Source organism: Coloeus monedula (assembly GCF_965178545.1).
Source record: "Coloeus monedula genome assembly, chromosome: 8".
NCBI lineage: Eukaryota > Metazoa > Chordata > Aves > Passeriformes > Corvidae > Coloeus > Coloeus monedula.
In genome coordinates this window covers 20,315,242-20,332,363 of record NC_138788.1, presented here as the reverse complement: position 1 = coordinate 20,332,363, position 17,122 = coordinate 20,315,242, and the positions used below count along the sequence as shown (strand labels likewise).

The window sequence follows — 17,122 nt, the reverse complement described above, 5'->3', positions numbered from 1 at the left end:
TCTGAATATCACAAAAGCACAAACAAAAATTAGCTAAGGAAAATCCATGGTTTGTGGTTTAAATGAGAAAGTTAAACAGAAGGTTTTTAGGGAAGGACAAGCAATTTGAGAAATGCCCTTCCACAACAAAACAGGAAATACGATGAAACTGCCACCCTTCTCTCATCTGGTTCCAGAGCTGACATGGACATTCTACAGTTTATTGCACAATTTCCTTATCATCCCACCTAGAATAACTTCCTGAATTTTAATCCTAATCATGCTTCTTTTAAAGGCATTTAAAGAAAGGAGTTGTTGTATCAGACTACCTAGCAGTATCATCTTTCTCCTTCTAGCATTCATACAACTAACCAAGAAATGACAGCCGGCTTTTATTTCTTTTGTGCTACCTTAGTCCAGTGATTTCCAAACTGTGCTCTGTAGATCCAAGGAATTGTACAGGCTGCCTAGATTAGTGAAAAATTACCTCATAAAAAACAAGTAAATATATATTTCTCAAAAGCACATCTGAGTGTCATTTCGATGGAGAAACACATCTTCATCAGAATAAGTTCAGGTATCAATGATCAGTGAGTCTACAAATATCCTAATCTGGCATTTCCTATTGATAAACTTATTATCCATTACAGAAACACAGCCTGCACAGCTAAGCTTGACAGCATTGTGTTGTGTCCTTTTTCACTGATCCAGAAACACGTCATGAGAAACTGTTGTTTGATCAAACTGAACAGTTAGTTGCTAGCAAAGACAGGAAAAGAACCAGTTAGCTCACTACAAATTTTCTCCTCCTGTTTTAAAAACAAAATCATTTCCCTGCCCTCCCTAGCGTTTCTACTTGTAGAAAAGACAGAGATCCCTGCTGTAAAGTTACAGTATTTCACAGGTACAGAATGCAGTCCTTCATTTCTTCACAAACCCCCTGCCTTAGTGAGTGCTTTCCTTCCAGCAGGATTTCATCTGCACCAATTTAAATTTTCAGACTTCTAGACATAAGGGGAAATAAGCTTCCAGCATGACTCAATTACAGGAAGTTTGTTTTTCTTTGTCTCGTTAGGCTTCCTTCTGCCTGTTCAATATTTGGTTCACTCAGCTTTAATACGAATATTTTCATTTAAAGAAATAAAATCTAAAAATTTTGGATAAGCCCCCTGGTTTATGTAACCCAGTTTAGATGAGACACTCAGTTAAACTTGAGACACATAAAAGACTTTCACTGTGCCTGCACAAGGAGCATTACACAAGAGCTGGTTTTACACATAGGAACCAAGTTCTGGTTCTGTTGGCATCTGTGTGGTTTTGCACTGATACCAGCACAGATGCAGCAGGCAACAAGATGTCATACTGTTGTGCTGTGTGTGTAAATGGTCTGCTGTGTGTCTAAATAAGTCTTAGTTCACAAAACCCTTTACCTCAGAATAAGAAGCAAATTGTTAATCTAATCTTTATACTGATGGCCACCTACCAAAAAAAGAAGGGCAGTATGGCCCACACCGCCTGCAACAAGGGGGAAATCCTCAATCTTTACATACCAGGACCAAAATGCACTGCCTCTGAGTTGGAGGAGGTGAGGAAAGTACCAGAAATAAAGCTTATTAAAAACCTCCCCTCATTTTTGCGTTTTGAATCAGCTCTGCCACTTTTCATAACTGGTCCTCTTGCCTTTCTGTGCACAGAAGGCATTCCTACATTGCTCAGCATCACAGTATATGAATTGCTGTGGCTGAGATAGGCCCACAAGGAAACTAGGTAAGAGTTCTTACCTTTTCTTTTTTCCCAAAGAAAGCAAGTCCATGACATAAAGGGAGGCTATCTCTCCCTGTAACCTTGCTGCTTGCTTAGCCTTATACCATAAGCAAAGTGATGAAGTTTGATTACCGGTGAGAACTCTAAGGAGGTAGGTCTAACACACCATTTGAAGAGGTTTTGAGACTTAGCATCTGTTTCTCAGTGGTTGATTTTCTACACTTTGTCCAACACAAAATCATTGAAACAATGTAACCAGTAAGATTTGGTGCTGCTTCATTCCAATCTAAATTATATACCAGGTGTAGTACGCTGGAAAAATAGGCATTTGGAGCAGGGTAGTGCTGAAAGGATGTGCCAAAATAATACTAGGGAGCATTATACAGCTGGTCCTGTCTTTTTCCAGAAGAAATCTGAAGCTAGGTTTCTAATCATAAAACTGTTAAGAAAACATGGCATCTTTCAGTAAGTACAGAAGAGAACATTTTGCAGTAATGGTACCAAAAAATCTTTAGTCTTATTTATACTTGGCCAGGCTGATCTTAAAGTCATTAATGTAAATCAGGAGTAGCAACATGGAATTATTTTGGATTTGCACTGGAATAAATGAGATCACAATCTGGCCTAAACTGCTAATAGGAAATATAACCCTGACCACATATGAATGCAGTTACACCACAGAGTCCTTCATTACACTTTATGGACACTGACTTCACAGTAAACTGGCTGGCACCCAGGTGGAGTGAAATTTGGCCCATTACACTTTGCCATAAATATATTCCTTACATAGTAAATGTTATTGGACACAAAATAGAGATGGAAAGATTACAAGGAAACCACATCATCCCCTACTCAATGCAAGGTTGTTCCCTGTGCTCCATGTTTCGAAGTCTTTGTTCATTTTTGTTTTTAATGGCTCGAGTGAAAGAGCTTCCACCACTGACCTTGGAAAGCTGTGTTAGAATCCAACCAGAACTGTCTTCTAAACTCAAAGACATAATGTAACAGTTTTATCACTTTGTGTTTCAAAAATAAAGCTGGGGTTCATAGCCAGTGATTTATATTAATAGGGAACAGCCATGTGTTAATGTTCAACAGCAATATACTGGGAAGAATACAATCTCCTCACTTATAGAAATCTCCCAAGAGAGAAAAATTAGTGTAATATGTTGGTTTCAACTGACAGCCTAAGACTGTCAGTCTCTCTTTTATTGTTCAGATGTGTTTACTTGCTGATATTTTCATTATCAAGCTAGGCATCATCAAAGTAACTCAAAACTCTGTCCAGTATACAAAAACCAGTGGAGTGTATCATCAGTATGGTGGAACACAGAGAATATACTGAAATGTCCTTTAGTCTCAGCTGGGAAATGAATGGTTTCTGATCATTCTCTGTCTGAAAGGGAGTAATAGCCTTTGATGAGGCAGGTGAGGTTCACAGATGTGCCACAAAAACATCAGACAACCTGAAAAAATCCTACACAAGAGCAGGAGAAATGATTGCTTGAAGAACACATTGTCATAAAGCATCAAAATCTAGCCCCTAAATAGATTTTAAAAGTAGTGAAAGGCTAATTAGTTGGGCTCCAGTACCAATAGACAGTGTTTCCTACCATCCAGAGCAGTATAAATTTATCTGCTGCTGAGACTCAGCAAAACTCAAAATGAAGTAGATGAGAAAAATGTCTCATGGACAGACAAGAGAAAGAATATGCCACTTTCTTTTTTAAAAAGTTGTAATTGGCCCATGTAGAAACCAGAGGATAGACAGGCTGGTGTAATGCAGTGCAATTCATGTATAATTTTGTGAAGGCCATTCCTCTTCTAGCAGTTACCAGAACAGAGCCTATCATCCAGAATTAGAGTGCAGATTCTATCTATCAGTAGCTAATTGTAATTCAGATACCCTAACTGCTTCCTTTGGTATATCCAAAACCTGAAAACCGCAGGCTAAACTCTACTCCCATCAGATCTGTATGCCTACTGAAGTCACACAGATGTTAGAATATTTGCTTCCTGTCTACACAATAAGGTTGACAACAGGTCACATTTTGATACAGACCCAGGTTGATTTCACTGTGTAAAAGATATTTCAAAAGCAGCAGAGCCTAGAACAGAATTTGGATATTCTGCTTTACATGTCCCATCCTCTTTGGCAGTCTGCTGGTCAGTTGTTGACAATCATATTCAAACACTCTTAAATTCAGGTCCCTTTCAAAGCCAAGGAGATGGTAAGATGTCAGTTTTTAACTCAAAAATTTGGTAAAAGAGCTGATTCAGCTAGCATAAAGGAGTAAGAGTCCACCAATGCTGCTAAAAATAGTAACTTATTTTCTTTTAGCATAAAAGCTCTGATTTTTTTTAGTGCTTAAATGTTCCTCATTCAATGAGGTGGTTGTTATTTCTGTATTTACATTGTACTGCACAGACACCAGCAAATCAAATATAAGCAAAGAAAACTCTGTTTGCATAACTATAATTTTGTTCCCTACTCTGCAAATTAACACTGCATGTGGATTCATTTCACTATTTTATTTCCTCAAAAATAGGTTGACAAGGGCTAGGTTGAGTTTTCAAAAGTTAAAACTCACTCAGACTCTTGTAAACATTTTATATTTTTTTCGCAAAGCATCTATTATAAATTATTGTAAACAGTGATTTCCTGAAAGAAATTAATGTAAACTCAAAAAGAAATGGATATAAGTGAACTATCATTCCCTTCTTGATCCAACCTGCCCAGTCCCTTGGTGACATCTGTGTGCACTCTAATTATGAGAAGTCATGTGCCGGGATAAATGATGGCGTTCTCGGAAGTACTCATGGCAAATGGGACACGTCAGCTTCTCCTCTCGTCTCCTCTTGCACTGAGATTCAGTTGAGGAGTATTCTTTTTTGTGATGTGACCGCATGTGGAAGACTAAATCAGATGTCATGCGAAAGGACAGGTTGCATTTGGCACACCAGTTCTGGGCAGCCACTCCAAAAGATGTGAAGGTGGGGGGAAGAAGAGTCAAGGAAGAGGAAGAGGAGGAGGAAGAGGAGGAGGAAGAGGAAGTGGTGGTTGTGTTTTGTAGCTGTCCTCCTGCTTGCTTGGGCCACGGTTCTGAGGTATATGGGAAAACATTGCTCTGAGTGATGCTTGTCTGCAGCATCTGAGCATTACACAAATCACTGACAAAGAACTTGGAATTGAGAAGAGTGCTGCAGCACATGATGTCTGTGGTGGCAATGAAGCCAGACAGCTCCCCCAGGCTCTTTGCTGACTCACTCATGGGATGAGAAGAATTTACTGCAGCTCTTTCTATTACACACTTATTGGGTTTGCTGAAAGCACTCTTCTGTTCTCCTCGAGCTCTGGTGGGCCAAACAAAGGAGAATGCACTGCCAGAGCAGTTTAGCAACACCTCCTTTGATACCTGCTCTTTACCAAGTGGGACTGTGCCATCCTCCTGTTCTGGCTCCTGCAGTCTCTCATTCCTCAGCTTCTCTTTCATCCTCCTGACCTCAGTGAAAGCACTCTGCTTCTGCTCCAAAGCATCCTTCCTAGCTGACTGCCTCCCTGAACTAAGCTTCCAGAAAGAACCAGCCAATGCATGCTCTCCCACAACCTCCTCCTTGCCCCCACAGTTACGTTCCTCAGTCAAATTATTGGTTTTCTCCAACAACACTGTTTTCCTGCTCCTGTTGTTCTCAGCCTCTTCAGATTTTGCTCTCCTTTCTCCAATAAGACCATGTGCATCATCTTTACAAGCTGCCATTTTGACTTCCAGGTCCCTTGCCAGACTGTGGAAATTCGTGGTCTGCTCAGCTAGGTTGCTCTTTTCAGTTTTAGGATTCTGGAAGTTTCTCCACAGCAGAGCGTTCTTCTCTGGGACACAGAGGAAGCGGACATGGGACAGATAGGAATGTTCACATTTAAAGACTCGGTCGCATTCTTGGCATCTCAACTCTGCAGAAACAGACAAGTGATGAGTTTTGCAAAGGTGGAATCATGGATGGATGCAGATCCTGATCCTGTCATTGACACAAAAAACCAGAAACACCTCTTGTGTCACACAAGGTTACACATGGTAAAACTAATGCAAGTGCAGAATCAGGTCCCTACCTGCTATGCAAAATGGTTCACTCTTATTTGCTTCCATGCTTCCGTGCTACTGCCAGAAATTATTTCATTTAGACTCTCAACTCTAGATTTTATTACATAAAATGTAATTATATTACATAAAAGTACATAAAACGGCCAGGACACCATGATCTAGGTAAAACCATTTAGACTTTATAATGATTTGAAGTCTAAACCCAGATTTGGGTCTACATTTCTTAACTAAGTCACTGGCTTTAATTCAGGATGAATGTTAAATGCTATATATCCAAGCAAAAATGAGTTTTAGACCAGGATTCAAAGATTTTGACACGAGCTTCTATTTTTAGGATACTCTGGAAGTTTAATACCATTCAAAAATCATCTGACCTTAATGCCTGAAGCCCTTACTCATGCTCATTTGGCAAGCTGTTATATGCCTTAAGGCACAGATGTCTGCAGCACAGAAAATGATGTTCAAAGTGAAACAATGCCAGTGATGGGCAGGAGGAATAAGGAATACTCTTTCCTTTTGGCCTTCAGACCTACTGCACCTCTGGTTCATTGGGATGATTGATTGCCCATGAACAGATGATACCAAATTCAGCAATCAACACAGATATGGTACATCTTAACCTTTGTAAACTATATCCATGCTATATTATTTCACAACACAGCAGTTTTAAAATGCCAAGTGATGCCAGACAGCACCTGAGGCCTGGGATATATAGGAAAGTTCATAAACTGGTTGGGTAGAACTAAAAATTCCTAAGTTGGGACTCAGCACAGCTTAGATCACTTTACAAACTACAGAAGCTGAACTTCTCATGAGAAAATAAGGCTGCTGAAATGGGTGGAACATTATACCTGTGAGATTAAAGTCTTGAGTGTAGATATTAGTGTCTCTTGTGCAAGCAACACCCTTTCCTGGTAAATCCAAAGGCCTGGCAGTGTGTGTCTACACAGAAACTAACAGAATGCACTGAAACCAGCTGGAATTATTTAGTTGGTTCCTGCTATGAATGTGTCTGTATTAATTTAATACTAACTTACAGACAAGCACATTACCACATAAATTTGCTAACTCATATCTTTACCAACCTACACCTTTACCAACCAATCTATACAAGCTTTGTTTGAATCAGCTAAAGGGAATGTAGAAATGGTTCTGTTCCAGTCTAACTAGATGAGGTTTGGAGCAAATGACAGCTGGAGTCAGACTTGGCATGGACCTGACTGACTTGCTTGGTGTCTCTGTAACCTGGATTTTAAGTTTTGTAACAACTTCCAGGTCAATTTCTTTTGGAGCAATGAATTTCCAGCAACATTTCAGAAATGAAAGCTTGCCCTTTTCCTCATTTCCACTGTGTCCCACACTAAATAGGCAGACTATACTGTATGCAGTGCTGTTAGGCTTATGTATTTTTAAAATCCTGCTCATTTACAAGATTAAAGCTGAACACTAGCCTATACCTCATTTCTCAATGAGCTAAAAAAGGCCTATTTCCAACTGATACTTTAGACTTTTAGGATTCTGAGTTATCCAAATGCATAGATTTCCATTGCATAGCTCAAAAATTCAGCATGAATCCCTAGTGCACCATCCTCTGCTAGGAAGTAGCAATGAGAATGGCATTAAGAACTGCAAATTGCTTCTTACTCTGTGCCTCCAGCTCAAACCCCAAAGCAAAAGGTCTTTTCTCTTAGCTGACCAGCTAAGGATTTAGACAGGGTTTGTATTACAAGACAAGCACATACTAAGGAAGATGAGGACTCACTTCTGTCCTCAGTGACCCCTGCAGCCAGCAATTTGGTACTTACCATTCTGGGGACTCTGAGCTTTTATCTCATTGAAACCCAAGAGGCTGGAAAGCTCCTCATCATACCAGACAAGCAGTTCCTCATTTTTATTGATTTTCCTGGTGGAGCGATAGTACAACTGACTGTTTTCTAAGTAAGCTTCCAAGTTCTGCTCCTTGCTATTGGCAGCTGCCTGTACAAGTCTCATCCAAGGCAGTCCTGTGGGACTGTGCACAGATGTAACATCTACCTGTGAGACAGGACACAAAGAAGGCAAGTTACAGGTCTTGAGGCCCAAAGCAAGATTTTCATCCAATCCAAGAACAAAGCCTGTTTTCTGCCTCACACTGAGCACATATGACAAAGCTGTGAGCCCAACACATCTGCCAGTGTCACCAAATCCAAAGGCATCATAAGGAGAAGGCTGCCCTGGTGTGAGGGCTGAGAGCTCTGGGAATACAGCTGCATGGGAGGGAGGAGGAAACACCAATGCTCATGGCTAACCTCCCATGGCAACGCCAGGCCTGGTATGTTGGTCAGTCTCTAGCCCTGTCCTTTGCAGACCATCCCATGGGACTGTGTCGGGTGTGGATCACAGAGGTACAGGAGGTGTCATCCTCTCTAAGAAGGGGTCTCAATCCCGTGGGAAAATGGGATATGAGTCAGGAGATGTGTGAGTGCTGTCACTTGGGGGGTGAGAGATGTGCAGACCCCTGGACCAGTGCAGTGTGAAAATGAACATACACTCAGGACAGCTGCATGTGGAGTTTTTCACTGATGTAAGAGGATATGGATCAGGAGGTTTAAGAAAAATCATGGATATTTGATTCCATACCCCAAGTAGGTATTTGCATATCTGTTTGGCTAGATTACATAAAATACAGATTTTAATATATGCAACTAAGAAGCACTTATATGATTTCTTTCCTTTTTCAGAAATAAAATTATGTATTCCTTTTTTTACCTTCACTAGATTAATTAAATTCATTTTAAGGTATATTTTTTGTTAAATAATTTCTGAGAGTTGCAAGGGGTTGATTTGTGTGCGTTCAGAAATACCAAAAAAAAATTGAGTTAAAAGACATTTCTCAGGTTGTAAGGTCAGGCACTAAGAAGTTAAAAAATAATATTAAATCTATTGCTCAAATTAAATTTCTGTTCTGTGTGTACATTACAGCATTGTCCTAAATCACATATAATTTTTACTCCACAGGACTTCTGAGTCATTTAGTCAGGTTGACCATGAAATAATATAAGTACAAAACATTTGCTTTTGTCTTTCTTGTTCAGTGTGTGACTCCAATCTTAGTTACTTTCTTACACTGAATAGGGAATGATTTATTTCTTCATAGGTTTTTCCTTGGTGTTTACCACAGCAGATCTGTGTCCTCTGCAATATTTGAAAGATGGGGAAGATTTTCATAGCTTGAAGGCTGAAACACAGGGCCATCAAGGGCAACATTTATACTCATAAAAAGCCTCAACTAATTTTTGAAGCACTAAGTCACTGTTTAGAAAGGAAGAAGTTTGAAAATGAGAAATGTCTAATGACAAGTATGATCTAAATTTCACCCCAAGCAATGTATAGCTCTTTGTTTTCCACTAATTGCAGGGCAGCCATTCATTGGTGTTTGGTACCAGAAACAATATTTTGGCTAATTATTTCTCTGGTTTTAACTGACTATTACCTACCATGAAAAGTTTGATCACATTAGTAGCTTGGATACAAGAATGAAGCTTTAAGAGACCATTAGCCTAGAAGTTAATTAGTGCAAGAGAGAAAATAAATTAGCATGCCCTGTAACTGGTTCTCTCTAAATGCCATGGTAATTAACAATGATTGAGAAATACAAGTGTCTGACAGCGACACAAGAACAGCCACCCACACACAGTGGCTGTAACTAACAGCTATGACAGAGGCTGTCATATTTTACTTGCTGTGTTTCAGAAATACAGAGCAGCCACTCAGTGCTCTAAGCAAAGTCAAAGGGAGCACAGCTCTTCCAGGAGCCAGGACTCCAGGGAAAGAGCTCAGTGAGCTTAAAGCAGGTGAGCAGGAGTACCAGACATAAGATAAGATCTAGGCGCGCCAACTAGCACCATGAACCAGCTCTAGTTTTTTCATGTGTTTAGAGACACTATAAACCCAGAAAATCCACCCTCTCCTGGAGATGTCAATCCCTCAGATGGATCCTTTGCATCCATATATGAGGTAAGGGCTTCACAGCCCACCCTCTGTCACAGCTGGGCTATGGAGGCCACGTGGCTCACTTGGGGGATACTGGAGGAGAAGAGAGAAAATAAGGCTCTTTCTTGAAACTCCCAAGAAGCTGTAAGGGGCAGAGGAGCTCAGCTGGAAAAAACCTGTGCCAATGGCTGCCAAGGGTTCTTCTTTGCCCAAGGGTACAAATTGGCCCCAGGAGCTCAATTTAAGGTCTCCAAGAAAATGAGAAGAAAAAAAAAAATGACAGAGTCCCCCTTTGGTCTAAACAAAAAAGCCCAAGATGATGAAACCCTTGTTAGAAATAATATTCCCCAAAGTCTTGCAGGAGTGCTGATGAGCTGTGATGAACAGAAACCTCAGTTGCAATGAATCCACCTTGCTAAACTACTCCTGTGTGTATTCTGTTTGTACTATAGCCAGCATAGCAAAACCCATTTCTTGTTTTGCACTTCAGTGCCATGATTACAAAATAATATAATTATTGCATTTTTAATTATTACACAGAGTTAGAAGCTTAATGGTAGTTCCTGATTTCTGGAAGGTTTACTTTTAATTATGAGTAGTTAACAGGATATGGGACTACCGATTGCATCTGGAACAGCTACTTGCACAGAATTTCATGTATTTACTGCCAAAAGACAGAGATCTGAGCCAACTGAGGCATCCAATTTCATTGCTGCATAGCAATTACTTAGCTCAAGTGTAGAAAAACACTAAAGCCATCCCTCTAGAGGGCTCTTCCAATGTAGAAAACCTTTGAGGCTATCTCTACAGTAATTCAAAACTCTCAGGAGAAATACAGAAATATTCCAAAAATAAAGCCTCATTTCAGTACAGGTCTCTCTCCAAAGAGTATGTCAGTCTCCTGGAGTACTAACAACACTGTCCAAGAAAGCAAACTTGTGCCAGAGACTCAAATCAGTCATATAAACCTTAAAGCCTCTTCTTCTCTTTCTTAATTTGTTTAAAACAAGTGTAGAACAGGTTATCTCCCAACAACTGTCATGGTTTAGCATAGTTTGGGTTTTTAGTTAAAGAGAGCTCCATCAGTCACGGAAGTGATTCTCTTGCTAACAGGTGCTTACAGCTTCCTCCAGACCCAATAGAACCACAACTGGCTAGTTTGAATATTGGCAACTTTTTAAAGCCACTTAAGAAGCTTGACACGCCTCTGTGATCCACATTTAAGAACGAACAAACCCTGGGAAAGCTCTTGTTTCTGGCTTTTGAACAGGTAACCGGGGCCTGTGCGGCCCAGTGGGGCCGGGCCGGGCCCTGCTCGGGGTGGTCCGGCCAGGTCAGCCACGGTGCGGCTTGGCTGAGATCTCAGCCGCTTCTGCTCGCTGGACACCCGGCACAGCCCCTCAGTGCGGGCCGGGCCGGCCGGGACACAGCCACCCTGGAGCCTCGGAGCCCTGTTCCATCCACGGCCCTGCTCCGTGCAGGCGGCCCCGCGGCACGGCCAGGCCAGGCCAGCCCTCACCCAGTGCGGCTGCTGAAATCAAACACTACACTGAAACGAGCTCCAGCCGCCACCCGGCAGAAATTAGGTGACCAAGAGCAAAAGGCGAATTCCAGCTGCAAGGCCCAGGTGACATCAACTCTCTTAGTGCTGTAAGAGATGATCCAGAACAGATGAAGCCTGCAGACATCAATCCTCTCCCAAGTTAAAGGAAAATGAAAGGCACGTGAAGAAAACACCATAAAGACACCAAAGTCAGTGAAGAAGGAAGAGCTGAAACCCCAAGAGAGGAGGAGGAGGAGATGCTCCAAGCTTAGAAGCTGAAATTCTGTTGTAAAGCTATGGTGGTGATGGACTGTGATACATCAGAGTACCCACTGTAATTTCATGAAAGCGTGGGGGGTGGAGCGTTCAAACCGCAACCATGAGCAAAGGCACCTGTGCTGAAATAAGCAAATGTTGAAGTAGCTGTGATCTGGTGAGAAGCTTGAACAGAGAGAGATGAAAGTGATGAAGACCCTTGTTCCCAGGGAAGAAGAAGACCTCTGTTCCTAGAGATGAAGATGCTCCCAGAGATGGGTGAAGAGAATGTTTGTTTCTGAACAGCTCAACCTTAAAATGGTAGCCCATTAACTCAAGATTGAACCCTCGAAAACAGTTGTGGGAAAGCTGTAAGATGAGGGAGCAGAGAACCAAGCCGGGCGGCTGTCTCGTTGTGACACTGAAGCCATGAGAGAACTGTTTGTTGTGGAGATGTCTCCACAGCATGAGCAAGAGAGACTCCTCTCCCTAAGTGAACTGAGATTATTATAGAGGTGGTAAACTGACTGAAAATCTCAAGGGTTGTCTTTTTACACTGTCAGTTGGAGAAGGGAGAAAGGTGGGGGGAAGAGAAGTGTTCTGAAGGTTTAGTCTGACTCTTACTTTTTTTCTTTTAGTTCTGTTAATAAACTTCTTTATATTCTTTTAAGTTTTGTGCCTGCTTTGTTTTCTCCTAATTCTTATCTCACAGAAGCAAAATAAGTAGGTAATGGATATTTAGAACCAAACCACTACACTTCCATATTACACATATGCCCTGGGATTTCTCTCCTCTGAAGCACAGAAATCTTAGGCAAACCTGGATCTCTCCCAGATCCATCCAAGCCATAGAATGTGGGAAATTTGCTTTCTTCACACTGTAAAACACCTCTCTGTCTTCATCTAGACCAGTGGTGACTGAAAAGCACTCTAAGACCCAGAAATCCAGGGTAAGAGGACAGCATGATAAACAGTGGCTATGGAACAAAAAAATTTGGGGAATTAGAGCCAGAGAGTTAACACTCCATCACAACCCTGGAGTTGAACAGTGATTGAAAAGTGTAGCTGTAACACAGACATACCTATCTAAGGTAACTTGAGGAGGTCCATGTCCTAATAGCAGTTAAGTTGTGGCTGCCCAAAGATTGTGTGGACTAGTTGCCTGACTGCCATTGTGGTTTCACTTTAAAGGATAACTGAGCACACCGGATTAGCAGTTGCCCAGATCTGTAAATGCATGCTATGAATGTACCACCTGCATGAATCAGTGCAATGCCACAGTGTTCCCCCTCTGCTCTCACAGGGCTGTCATACCTCCAGGTAAACCTCCTTTGTCCTGACAAAACCTGAGCTAGCTGTTACTAAACTATTTGTCCCTCTTCCCTTGTATTCCACGTCAGATCTGAAGCAGGCCATCAATCGTCAGCATAGGACTTTGTATTTTTCCTGCAAAGGAAACAATTTTCCTTAGGTCCTTCCAGTCTGCAGCTCATAAATTAGAAAGGCACTGGCTACTTCTCTTTGAAGGAGCTGTTACTTGTGCTGAACAAAACAAGAACCTACCTGTTGCAAAGTTACCTTCTCAGGGGTGGTGTAACTCTTTTTGATAGGTGCAACATTAAACATTGTTATCTCATACCTTAAATACATAGTGGATGGTCCGTCTATCGGAACACTTGAGAGCAATGAAAGCCACAGTGTCCAGCAGGGTGTTCTGGAGCATGCATGGTCCAAAAACAACTTCTTCAGGGATGTCTTGTGTGGTATGAACAGTAGCCAGTATGTCTGGAAAATGGTGATGCAGAAGCTTGTTGTCACTTGTCCAAAGGAATTTAGGCAAATATGTAAGTTCCATTATAAACCTGTAAAAAACACAAGAAATCACATTTGGCATAGAGATAGAAGTGGAAGGTGGCATCACTACTTGAAATACAAAGACTTCCAGGAGCTGTAGGTGAATTGTAAGAGTATGCCAGAACATTGCTTGTTACAGAGTTTACAGCTTTATTAACATCCAGTTCAGAAAGAGAAAGATTACTTTGCACTAAATCAAAATCTTAGGTTTGTAAACAAGTGAATTACTCTTCCAGGAAAAGGCAGACAGTCCAAGAGTTCAACTGCTGCTCTCTACAGACAGGAGTAAGAAGCTTGGGGAACAACAAGCAAAATTTGCAGTGAGTAGAACTCAGCATATTCTTGTTAAACATATTCTCAGATATCCTTCTTACTAGTAGTAGTTTGTAGAAGTGTGAACAAAGGTAGAGAAAGAGAACAGCAACAAAAAAAAAGCAAGACTTTTTGAAGCGCATTTTGAAAAAGCTGTGTTTTTTTCACTTAAGTGCAACATCAGTCTAGATTCTGGTTAAGCTGCTACAAAACCAGGAATAATCTGAGTCCTGAGTCTATCCAACCAGAATGCACAACATTTGAGGCAATTCCTGAAAAGAATTATTTTCAGCCTGCCTTAAATATATGTTATCAGCTGTTGTTGAGAAAATCAAATCAGATTATGACTCTTTGCATAGTGATACTCCTAGCACAATGTTAGTAGAGATTGCTGTCTTTAGAGGATGAATTTTTCTGCCCTGAATGTAGAATAATATATTTGTCATTGCAGAGGCAACTTCTGCAATATGAGCCACAATCTGAGAACTCAGTATGCAGTGAGGAGACAGGCTTGAGTTATTTGTCATTCTAAGCCTCTCTAGGTTTCTAATAAAGATATAGCCATTTCCAGCTCCCAGCTGGAGGTCATGGAAAACCCCTCATTTACGCCATCAAGAGCTGGATCAGGTCCATTAGGCAGAAAAAATTAAAGAGAACAGCAACAAGCCCTGAAGAGGCCTTAGCCTAATAAATACTGAGATAGAAGGGCTGAAGATCTAGTCTAATCTTTCTCACTCTCTGCCAACAGAATTGATTTGTTGCTCACTGACTTATGACTTAAATTGAAGTGGTATAAAGTGCTCAGGAGAGTTGTACTGATTTAACTAAATCAATTTCTAAACCAGTGTAGTTAATTCAGTATAATTTATTCCTTGTAGGCAAGGTCTAAGACCCTACCCTAAAAATATTAAAATACATGGTCATACATTCAGTATGTAGTAATCATCGGAAGGATGAAGGCCTAAACCACACAACCAAGGCAAAGAATGGGATAATATACCTCCTCTATCCAACCTCAAGCATCCCTAAAACTCAGTATGACAAAAAAGTTTGCTTGTTTCTAAGTGACTTGTTAACTTAATCTGTGATCAGACAAAAAATCCCCCAAACCTACATGCATAAGTGCCAAAGTCTCAAAATGCCACCCTGGCAGCTGTGGAAGCACAGAACTCAACTCTTGCACAGAAGGGTCACTTTTGTGAAAAGTTGTGAAAAGGATGCACTGTGATTACACAGCAGATGGGACAGTTACCATCAGCCTTGCGCCAAAAGGTTTCGACACAGGGAAGAGCCCTCTTTTCCAATCATTTGGCGAATGCACCATCTAGTGTCACATCTCAGCATAACACAGTGTCCCACGACAAAGTGAAGCAGGACATGCCCCAGCCCCTGGTGCTGTCGGTGTGTTGAATCGCTGCAGCCTCTGAGCACCCTGTCAGGCAGGAATCCTTTCTCTCAGGAGAGGATCATTCTCCCTGCCACCCTCTGCTCAAACAGGAGGTTAGGTGCCTCCACAGATACTGGGTTTGACAGGGTCTGGTCAGGGTTATGTCAGGTAGGGAGAGTAATTTAAATCTACAGTGTTGGCTGAAGCTGTGCTGCTGGTACTTAGAGTGGAGAGTGGGGATACTCTGCAACACCATTAGAAGAAAAAGTGTGAATCTTTTTCTACAGTCTCCAAATAGCATGAGAAAGCTCTTCCCTCTGCATCCACAAGATTTCAGCTTCTGTTACTGAGCCAAGTTCATCAGCTGAGGGATAACAACAAGCAAACATGACTGTACTGTTTTCAAAACGAGCTGCTACCTCTGCAAAGGGATGTGCTGCATCCTGTGGGTTTTCCAACATGTCCATGCTCAGGGGTCTCCATTCCAAAGTGCAGATTCATTCAGGGCAGTACTGGAACAAGTCCTGCCTCCTGCACAGGTGAGGAGTGATAGGGGGTTCTCTGGTACCTGCCACCTTTACCACGGAGAACTGAAATATTGACTTCCTCAAAAGTAAAGATTGAAGCTTGAGACATGACTTGAGAGAAAAAAATTAAACTGATTTACTTTCTCAGCTCTCTGGTGGAGCAAAGGAAATGAAACAGATGAGCTGAAGGGAGGTAAAAGTACCATGGACAACAGGAGTAAGAGGTGAAGAGGAGGTATCTACAAAGGCATCACTGTAATATTATGGCTGGATTGTGCAACCCAGCAGCTGTAGCATGAAAGAGGGTACCCACAGACAACCTAGGTAATTCATTTTTACATTGCAGACTTTTTAAAATTACTTTTCAAAGTGACTTTTCAATGGCTGTTGCTGTTGAAGAAATTTATCAGGCTGTGTGGTGCTGCTAAAGAAAGTTTACTAACACAGATTTTACTTTGAGGATAGTGGTGTCTGGAAAACACACACAGAGGTGCCTTTTCAGCAAAGCTCAGGGAAGTTTAGCATCATCCCAAGACTAAATCCACATAGTGCTCTTCCCCCAGTAAGTCCAGTCAAATACTCACTGACACTTTACAGAAGTAAATCTCAACAAAGTTTGGGCATGATGTTGCCCAGTGCCCTAGCCAGCTCTGCTTTTGTCAGTCCTGCCTCCACTCATGGCAAACCCAGAGACAGCTGAGGAATGGCTGTGTGCAAGGTCAGGTCCAACTGCTGCCAGAGGGCATCTGCTGGATTCTCAGACAGGGTCAGCAGGAGTGTGACCACACTGTGGCACCTGCCAGTGCAGAAGGTGGCTGTGTAACAGTTCACGCAAACTCATACCTTGAAACCACCACCAGAGATCTCAGAAATGCTGAAATACAGCAGCACCACCCACAGCACTCAAAACAGACAGTGAAAATGAGCTAGAAAAAAAAAAAAAAAAAACGTGGACATGTAGGCCAGAATATAAATCTGAAATATCCCTCAATTTGGATGTAAGCTTGCACCTCTACATGTTTTTCATCTGGTTATAATCTAAAGCCAAAACTTCAGCCATAGACATGATGCTTAAGAGTTTTTTTGATAAAACTTCCTTTTAAGTTTTCAGGAACTTCACACTTGAGCCTGAATGAGAATTCTACACCAAACCATGCATCCAGTACCTGAGCTCTCATCTAATTATAAAATCTGGTTTCAATGCAAATCTCACATCTTTGCCAACAGTCTTCAAAGTCAAAAGAAATGCACTAAGAACCTACAAATGGAGTCATAATGAGAAATGGAGAAGGTATACTAGAATGCCTGGCATTTTAATTTGACAGGCTGAAGTAGGTGAATTGCTCACATTCTTCCCTGTGAGTGAAGAGAGAAAATTCTCATAACAGAGAATTCCCCATTACTTCCCCTAACTGATTACTCTTGTCTTAAT

General features: G+C 41.4%; 1 protein-coding gene across 1 annotated transcript; it reads right to left on the bottom strand.

The window, feature by feature from the left end:
* Positions 1 to 4,508: 4,508 nt before the first annotated feature.
* ZNF488 (zinc finger protein 488) lies at positions 4,509 to 14,388 on the bottom strand (the record flags this gene model as incomplete). The annotated part of the gene is made up of 4 exons (XM_082285822.1): positions 4,509 to 5,692; positions 7,646 to 7,874; positions 13,250 to 13,472; positions 14,384 to 14,388. 4 exons carry the CDS (start codon positions 14,386 to 14,388, stop codon positions 4,509 to 4,511), a joined length of 1,641 nt encoding a protein of 546 aa, XP_082141948.1.
* Between the last annotated feature and the right edge of the window lie 2,734 nt (positions 14,389 to 17,122).